This window comes from Choloepus didactylus, chromosome 5, assembly GCF_015220235.1.
Source record: "Choloepus didactylus isolate mChoDid1 chromosome 5, mChoDid1.pri, whole genome shotgun sequence".
NCBI lineage: Eukaryota > Metazoa > Chordata > Mammalia > Pilosa > Megalonychidae > Choloepus > Choloepus didactylus.
Genome location: NC_051311.1, coordinates 89,638,597 through 89,648,543, shown reverse-complemented (window position 1 = coordinate 89,648,543; position 9,947 = coordinate 89,638,597). Strand labels below are relative to the sequence as shown.

General features: G+C 37.1%; 1 protein-coding gene across 3 annotated transcripts in view; it reads right to left on the bottom strand.

Annotated features, from left to right (window-relative positions):
• EFCAB10 (EF-hand calcium binding domain 10) overlaps window positions 1-9,947 on the bottom strand; it is a 56,012-nt gene that overhangs the window by 21,168 nt on the left and 24,897 nt on the right. For all 3 annotated transcript variants that reach the window (XM_037836438.1, XM_037836437.1, XM_037836439.1), the window contains exons 2-3: window positions 8,194-8,358; window positions 8,017-8,104 (exon numbers count right to left, since the gene is read on the bottom strand). In XM_037836438.1, coding sequence (XP_037692366.1) covers window positions 8,017-8,104; window positions 8,194-8,358 — 253 coding nt within the window. The remainder of the gene's footprint in view (window positions 1-8,016; window positions 8,105-8,193; window positions 8,359-9,947) is intronic.

Below are 9,947 nucleotides of genomic sequence, written 5' to 3'. Positions count from 1 at the left end.
ATGAATAAGAGTTCCAATTTCTCCACATCCCCTCCAGCATTTGTAGTTTCCTGTTTGTTTAATGGCAGCCATTCTAACCGGTGTTAGATGGTATCTCATTGTGGTTTTAGTTTGCATCTCTCTAATAGCTAGTGAAGCTGAACATGTTTTCATGTGTTTCTTGGCCATTTGTATTTCCTCTTCAGAGAACTGTCTTTTCATATCTTTTGCCCATTTTATAATTGGGCTGGCTGTACTATTGTCATTGAGTTGTAGGATTTCTTTGTATATGCAAGATATCAGTCTTTTGTCAGATACATGGTTTCCAAAAATTTTTTCCCATTGAGTTGGCTGCCTCTTTACCTTTTTGAGAAATTCCTTTGAGGTGCAGAAACTTCTAAGCTTGAGGAGTTCCCATTTATCTATTTTCTCTTTTGTTGCTTGTGCTTTGGGTGTAAAGTCTAGGAAGTGGCCGCCTAATACAAGGTCTTGAAGATGTTTTCCTACATTATCTTCTAGGAGTTTTATGGTACTTTCTTTTATATTGAGATCTTTGGTCCATTTTGAGTTAATTTTTGTGTAGGGGGTGAGGTAGGGGTCCTCTTTCATTCTTTTGGATATGGATATCCAACTCTCCCAGCCCCATTTGTTGAAAAGACCATTATGACTCAGTTCAGTGACTTTGGGGGCCTTATCAAAGATCAGTCGGCCATAGATCTGAGGGTCTATCTCTGAATTCTCAATTCGATTCCATTGATCTATGTCTATCTTTGTGCCAGTACCATGCTGTTTTGGCAACTGTGGCTTTATAATAAGCTTCAAAGTCAGGGAGTGTAAGTCCTCCCACTTCGTTTTTCTTTTTTTAGAGTGTCTTTAGCAATTCGAGGCATCTTCCCTTTCCAAATAAATTTGATAACTAGCTTTTCCAAGTCTGCAAAGTAGGTTGTTGGAATTTTGATTGGGATTGCATTGGATCTGTAGATGAGTTTGGGTAGAATTGACATCTTAATGACATTTAGCCTTCCTATCCATGAACATGGAATATTTTTCCATCTTTTAAGGTCCCCTTCTATTTCTTTTAGTAGAGTTATGTAGTTTTCTTTGTATAGGTCTTTTATATAACTTTTTGTATAACTTTCTGGTTAAGTTTATTCCTAGGTACTTGATTTTTTTAGTTGCTATTGAAAATGGTATCTTTTTCTTGAGTGTCTCTTCAGTTTGTTCATTTCTAGCATATAGAAACATTACTGACTTATGTGCATTAACCTTGTATCCCGCTACTTTGCTAAATTTGTTTATTAGCTCTAGTAGCTGTATCGTCGATTTCTCAGGGTTTTCTAGATATAAGATCATATCGTCTGCAAACAATGACAGTTTTACTTCTTCTTTTCCAATTTGGATGCCTTTTATTTCTTTGTCTTGCCGGATTGCCCTGGCTAGCACTTCCAGCACAATGTTGAATAACAGTGGTGACAGCGGGCATCCTTGTCTTGTTCCTGATCTTAGAGGGAAGGCTTTCAGTCTCTCACCATTGAGTACTATGCTGGCTGTGGGTTTTTCATATATGCTCTTTATCATGTTGAGGAAGTTTCCTTCAATTCCTACCTTTTGAAGTGTTTTTATCAAAAAGGGATGTTGGATTTTGTCAAATGCTTTTTCAGCATCTATTGAGATGATCAATTGATTTTTCCCTTTCGAGTTTTTAATGTGTTGTAATACATTGATTGTTTTTCTTATGTTGAACCATCCTTGCATGCCTGGAATGAACCCCACTTGGTCATGGTGTATGATATTTTTAATGTGTCTTTGGATTCGATTTGCAAGTATTTTGTTGAGGATTTTTGCATCTATATTCATTAGGGAGATTGGCCGGTAGTTTTCCTTTTTTGTAGCATCTTTGCCTGGTTTTGGTATTAGATTGATGTTAGCTTCATAAAATGAGTTAGGTAGTGTTCCCTTTTCTTCAATGTTTTGAAAGAGTTTGAGTAAGATTGGTGTCAGTTCTTTCTGGAAAGTTTGGTAGAATTCCCCTGTGAAGCCATCTGGCCCTGGGCATTTATTTGTGGGAAGATTTTTGATGACTGATTGGATCTCTTTGCTTGTGATGGGTTGGTTGAGGTCTTCTATTTCTTCTCTGGTCAGTCTAGGTTGTTCATATGTTTCCAGGAAATTGTCCATTTCTTCTACATTATCCAGTTTGTTGCCATACAGTTGCTCATAATATCCTCTTATAATTTTTTTAATTTCTTCAGGATCTGCAGTTATGTCACCTTTTTCATTCATTATTTTGTTTATATGGGTCTTCTCTCTTTTTGATTTTGTCAGTCTAGCTAGGGGCTTGTCAATCTTGTTGATCTTCTCAAAGAACCAACTTTTGGTGATATTTATTCTCTCTATTGTTTTTTTGTTCTCTATGTCATTTATTTCTGCTTTAATCCTTGTTATTTCTTTTCTTCTACTTGGTTTAGGATTGGTTTGCTGTTCATTTTCTAGCTTCTTCAGTTGATCCATTAGTTCTTTGATTTTGGCCCTTTCTTCCTTTTTAATATATGCGTTTAGTGCTATAAATTTCCCCCTTAGCACTGCTTTTGCTGCATCCCATAGGTTTTGGTATGTTGTGTTCTCATTTTCATTCGTCTCTATATATTTAGCAATTTCTCTTGCTATTTCTTCTTTAACCCACTGATTGTTTAGGAGTGTGTTGTTTAACCTCCAGGTATTTGTGAATTTTCTAAGTCTCTGATGGTTATTGACTTCTAATTGTATTCCATTGTGGTCAGAGAATGTGCTTTGAATAATTTCAATCTTTTTAAATTTATTGAGGCTTGTTTTATGTCCCAGCATATGATCTATTCTGGAGAAAGTTCCGTGAGCACTAGAAAAGTATGTGTATCCTGGTGATTTGGGATGTAATGTCCTGTATATGTCTGTTAAATCTAATTCATTTATCAGATTGTTTAGGTTTTCAATTTCCTTATTGGTCTTCTGTGTGGTTGATCTATCTATAGGAGAGAGTGATGTGTTGAAGTCTCCCACAATTATTGTGGAAACATCAATTGCTTCCTTTAGTTTTGCCAGTGTTTCTCTCATGTATTTTGTGGCACCTTGATTGGGTGCATAGACATTTACGATTGTTATTTCTTCTTGCTGAATTGCCCCTTTTATTAGTATGTAGTGGCCTTCTTTGTCTCTCAAAACATCCCTGCATTTGAAGTCTATTTTATCTGAGATTAATATTGCTACTCCTGCTTTCTTTTGGCTGTAGCTTGCATGAAATATTTTTTTCCATCCTTTCACTTTCAGTTTCTTTGTGTCCCTGTGTCTAAGATGAGTCTCTTGTATGCAACATATTGATGGTTTATTTTTTTTTGATCCATTCTGCGAATCTATATCTTTTAATTGGGGAGTTTAATCCATTTACATTCAACGTTATAACCGTGAAGGCATTTCTTGAATCAGCCATCTTATCCTTTGGTTTATGTTTGTCATATTTTTCCCCTCTGTCTATTAATATCCTTTATTGTACCCATACCAAATCTCTTTAGTACTGAACCTTTCTCCAAGTCTCTCTGTCCTTTCTTTGTTTCTCTGTCTGTAGGGCTCCCTTGAGTATCTCCAGTAGGGCAGGTCTCTTGTTAGCAAATTCTCTCAGCATTTGTTTGTCACTGAAAAATTTAAGCTCTCCCTCAAATTTGAAGGAGAGCTTTGCTGGATAAAGTATTCTTGGCTGGAAATTTTTCTCACTCAGAATTTTAAATATATCGTGCCACTGCCTTCTCGCCTCCATGGTGGCTGCTGAGTAGTCACTACTTAGTCTTATGCTGTTTCCTTTGTATGTGGTGAACTGCTTTTCTCTTGCTGCTTTCAGAACTTGCTCCTTCTCTTCTGTGTTTGACAGTGTGATCAGTATATGTCTCGGAGTGGGTTTATTTGGATTTATTCTATTTGGAGTTCGCTGAGCATTTATGATTTGTGTATTTATGTTGTTTAGAAGATTTGGGAAGTTTTCCCCAACAATTTCTTTGAATACTCTTCCTAGACCTTTACCCTTTTCTTCCCCTTCTGGGACACCAATGAGTCTTATATTCGGACGTTTCATATTATCTGTCATATCCCTGAGGTCCATTTCGATTTTTTCAAATTTTTTCCCCATTCTTTCTTTTATGCTTTCATTTTCCATTCTGTCATCTTCCAGGTCACTGATTTGTTGTTCAACTTCCTCTAGTCTTGTACTATGAGTGTCCAGAATCTTTTTAATTTGGTCAACAGTTTCTTTAATTTCCATAAGATCATCCATTTTTTTATTTAGTCTTGCAATGTCTTCTTTATGCTCTTCTAGGGTCTTCTTGATTTCCTTTGTATCCCATACTATGGTCTCATTGTTCATCTTTAGTTCTTTGAGTAGCTGCTCTAGGTGCTGTGTCTCTTCTGATCTTTTGATTTGGGTGCTTGGGCTTGGGTTATCCATATCGTCTGGTTTTTTCATATGCTTTATAATTTTCTGTTGTTTTTGGCCTCTTGGCATTTGCTGAACTTGATAGGGTTCTTTTATGATTTGTAGACCAATTGAAGTCCTTATCTCTAATTTATCAGATCTACAGCTTCGTGGAGTACACTTTCTCTAACTAACCAGGAGGTGGCGTCCACGAGCCACCTGTTCTCCACAAGCCAGTTCTCCCCTGCTTAGCCTTTTTGGTGAGTGGGGGAGTGAGTCTTGTGGGGTCCAATTGGTGTACCAAGCTTGTGTATGTAGTTGGTGTTGCCTGCCCTGTATATGGGGCATGTTTCTGGGCAGTCGGGGAGGGGTGTGGCCCTAACAATCAAATCTCCCTGGTGATCCTAGAGTTTTAAAGCTGCTGCAATAGTCTAATCCTTCAGTTCAGTCCTGCCACAGTTTGTCTCTGCAACTGACCCACAAGTCCTTGGTATTGGCGTATGGCTCCTGAGACTTGCAAGTGGGCCCCTCTTCCAGGCTGTGCACCCCGGGTCCTCTGTTGAGGGATGACTGTGCTATGTCACAGGTGAGTGCCGTCCCCCCAGGGCGGTTCTGGGCTGCTGGGCTGTGTAGGGAGGCTCCCAGTCTGCTGAAATGATGGCTGAATGGGGCTTTGTTAATTTACACTGCTCCACCTTCCCAACTCTGGGACAATCAGCTGAGGTTGTAGGGAAGGCTAATGTCCACGCCCAGTTTTGTGGTGTGTGCCTGTTATTTGAAGCACTTCCGTCACACTGGGTTGTCTGGGGCAGCTCTGGGCTATGGGCCTGGCAATGGGCAGGAGTGTTTCCTGTCTACCAGGATGATGGCTGTGAGCGGACACCCCCCTTTTCTTGGGAAGTTGTGGTGTTTAGTGAATTTTCTCAGCCACTGGATTATTGCCTTTTGTCTCAGAGCTCTCTTAGGTCTGCTCTTGACTTGACCTGCCCAAATTGCAAGTCTTTGAAGTTTTCTGTATTGGGCTTCTTAGAGTAATTGTTTTAGAAAAAGAAAAAAGGATTAAAAAAAAGGGCCCTCCTCAGAGATCTAATGTGTTATTGAAATGCTAAGAGACAAAGCAATTAGGGCCATTAAGGAAAGGTCCACAGGGCAGAGAGATCAGCTTTTCTTCGGGATTTGCATATGCGCCTCAGGGCCTGAGCTCTGCCCTTCCGCTTTCTATGTTCACCAGAACTCCAAAAATCCTCCGCTTTTATTTTGGAGTTTTTCGTGTTGTTTTTTTTCTATGCCTGTCTCCTCTCTGCTGGGCTGGCTGCTCTCAGATTCTCTGGTGTCTGGTCTCAGTCTATCTATGGTTGGAGTCTGGATCAGTAGAATGAGTTTCCGATAAGGGCTACCACTGCAGTTCTCCCTTCTCCTTCTCGGAGCTGACAGCCCCTCCTCCCACAGGACTGAGCCTGGCAGGGAGGGGTGCTGGTCCCCTGGCCGCAAAAACTTACAGATTTCGCTGATCTCAGCAGTTCCACATTTTCATGAGTGTTGTATGAAGTATGCCCAAAGTCAGATTGCTCTGTGGTGTCCAGTCCACGCAGTTCCTGGCTTTCTACCTACTTTCCTGGAGGAGTAACTAAAACATACAGCTCACCAGTCCGCCATCTTGCCCCGCCTCCGAATGTTACATTTAGAAGAGCCAAAGAATATTTCTCAGTAAGTAGGATAACTGGAATTTTTACTATTAAACATGGCTTTTGTAAATGCATGGTCCAAATATTTTTTTCATGGTCAGTCTTTAATAGCTTATTAATGTTTTTCCCACTTTTTATATGAATTATAAAGTATAAAAATTTGTCCAACAGCTCTAAATAAAAATGAAGAAAGATATTGAAATAAATTTGATATTTTTATAAAGAGAAAAAATATTATATGGAAGGATAAGGGACCCCAAGGACTCACAATTCCTGATCTTAAAACTTATTACAAACCACAGTAATCAAAACAGCATGGTACTGGCACAAGGACAGACATAAAGAACAATGGAATCAAATTGAGAGTGCAGAAATCAGTCCTCACGTTTATGATCAATTGATTTTTGACAAGGTGCAATTGTCAACTGGAAAAAAGTAGTCTCTTCAACAAATGGTGCTGGAGAAACTGGATCTCCATTTGCAAAAAAATATGGAGGACCCCTACCCCACACTTTACATCAAAATCAACTCAAAATGGATCAAAGGCCTAAATATAAGGACCAGAAGTACCAAACTCCTAGAAGAAAACAGGGAAGCATCTTCAGGACCTTGTGTTAGACAACAGTTTCTTGGACTTTACACCCAAAGCACAAGCAACAAAAGAAAAAAATAGATAAATGGGACCTCTTCAAAATTAAAACTTTTGTGCCTCAAAGGACTCGATCATGAAAGTAAAATGACTGCCTACACATTGGCAACCACATATCTAATAAAGGTTTAATATCCAGAATATATAAAGAAATTCTTTGACTTAATAATAAAAGGACAAAAAACTCAATTTAAAAAACGGGCAAAAGTCTTGAAAAGACATCTCTCTAAAGAAGATATACAAATGGCCAGACAGCACATGAACAGATGCTCAACATCATTAGCCATCAGGGAAATGCAAGTGACAACCATAATGAAATATCATTTCACACCCATTAGAATGGCTATTAAAAAAACATTAAATAACAAGTGTTGGAGAAGATGCAGAGAAAAAGAAACACTCATTCATTGCTGGTGGCAATGTAAAATGGTGCAGCCATTGTGGAAGATAGTTTGGCTGTTCTTCAGAAAGCTAAGTATGGAACTACTGTATGACTTGGCAATCCTATTACTAAGCATATACCCAAAAGAATTGAAAGCAGGGACTCAAACAGATATTTGCACACCAATTTTCATAGCAGCATTATTCACAATTGCCAAAAGATGGGAAGAACCCAACTGTCCATCAACCGATGAATGGATTAATAAAATGTGGTTATACATACAATGGGATATTATTTAGCCACAAAAAGGATACATGCAACAATATGGATGAACCCTGAAGACATCATGTTGAGTGAAATAAGCCAGAAACAAAAGGACAAATATTGTTTGATCTTACTGATTTGAAATAACTTGAATAAGCAAACTCATAGTCAGAATCTAGAATATGGGCTACCAGAGGATGAAGTGGGGATAGGGAATAAAAAGTTAAGGTTTAAAATGTACAGAGTTCCTATCTGGAATGTTGGAAATGTTTTGGTAATGGATGGTAGTGATGGTGGCACAACATTGGAAATGCAATAAACACATTTAATTGAAATGTGATTAAAAGAGGAAATGTTAGATTGTATATATGGCAACATAATAAAAATTAAAAAAAACAACATGGAACTACACTACATCAATAGTGAACCCTAAAAGTTAAAACATGGACAATAGTTAATAGTACAATTATAGAAAAGTACTATCATCAGTTGTAACAAATATTCCACACCAATGCAAAGGGGTAAAAAATAGGGTGATAGATGGGTATCCTATATTTTAAGCATGATTGTTCTATAAACCCACAACTTCTTTAATAAAGAAAAAATGCATAAATAAACTTACACTTCATGCCTGAATTTTTCCAAGGTTATTGAATGACCATCATCTTTTAAAACTTCATCTGCAGTACACAGACCCAAGGTTTTTAGGGCTAAGAAGTCAGAATGAGAAGAAATGAAAATATATACAGTGAGAATTATTTTCAGCTACAAACTACCTCAGTTTGCAGAAGATACTGACCTTCTTTGTACTGCACAAATGATATGCTGCCTTTACCCGAGGTGTCCATTATCTCAAACATAGCCACAATGTTAGAGTTATCCATAAAGAAAGGAAAGGCCACACCTGTTACTTTGGCAAGTCTCAATCGTTCCAATATAGCTATTAAATAATCTCTTGGTTTTTCTGCAAAAGAATAATTCCAGATATGAAATGAAAATATATCACAAATGGAAACAGTCATTTAACAATTACACATCTATGTGCCAGGTACTGTACTAGACACTAGCGATACAAGGCTTTCATGAAATAGTCCGGCAGGAAAGGCAGAGTGAATAATTAAATAATTATGTTTTCAAGTGCCCTACCCCAGATGACTGAATCAGAAATTCTAGAGATTGGACCTGGGCATTTGTTTAAAAAGCTCTCCAGGTGATTCTAATTTGCAGACAGGGTTGAAAACCAAAAGGATAGAGGGAACAGCATGATGCAGGAAAAAAGTTGTCAAGTTAAAAGAAGGGATAAAATATAGATAGATAATATATTAGATAAATATAGTACTCCAGTTAGGAAGCAGAATGTCCATTTCTAACATAGAAGTGGCATTTTGAATAAATAGGTTATCTTTCATGTAAGTAACATGAAAAATGAAAAATTAAGATCTACTTTCCAGAAATAATGTAGTAGAACAATCATGATGAAAAGAAACCAGAAGAAGTAAAGATGGAGCAGTTCAGATGATAAATGCCACTACTACTGCCTGCCATTTTATTTCAGTCCCAGACTTTACTCTCATATTTTCTCTTTAAATTATCTTTCAAAACTATATCAGACAAAAGTAAATACATACAGACAAAAGTAAAATGAACCCCAATATACCCCTCACCAACCGCAAGTATTTCATTTATGGCCACTCTTATTCCACTAAGTCCCATCAATTTACCCCCCTTCATTATTATTTTGAAGCAAATCACAGCCATTATATCATTTCATTAATAAATATTTCTGTTCATATCTCTAAAAGATAAGGACTCCTTTTCCACATTACCACAACACTATTACCATAATACCATTCACACATTTTAAAACATTTCTTAATGTCATCAGATAGGCAGTCAGTATTCAAATTTCCAGTTGTCTCACAAGGGTCATAATTTTTACACACTTTTTAAAAAGTCAGTACTCTAATAGGATCCACACATTGGAAGAGGTTGTTAGGTCTTTTAAGTCTCTCTTAATCTATAAATTCCCCTCCATCCTTTCTCCCCCTTGGGATTTATATGTTGAAGAAACCAGAAGTAGATAAGACTTTTTATCTAATATAGTGTACTATTTTTACAAATTTTAATAATTATTACAACAAATAGGCCACTAATCACATCTTCATCTATGTAATCTTCTGTTGATTTTTCCAGAAAGAAAAAGGTCAAGTTTGAATTTCAACTTGCTACATTTCCTTTTAAGGCTGGAATAAGTAAACAAATAATGTCAACGGAATTATGTGTGTTACTGTAATGAAAATCTTAACCAGGCTTATTGTCATATATCCTTTAAACTTCATGGGATACTATAATGCTTATGCTTGGGTCTATAATTTAAATGCTGCCTGCTTCTAAAAATAATTTGAAATTGCTTACAATAGCATATATATGTGTAAAATTGTAAAATAAACATACCCATTTTTAAAAACATGAACAGAGAAGCCAAATATTACTAACCACTTAAATTAATACAATCTCAGTGACTAGCATTAAAATTAACACTTAAATGTCAGC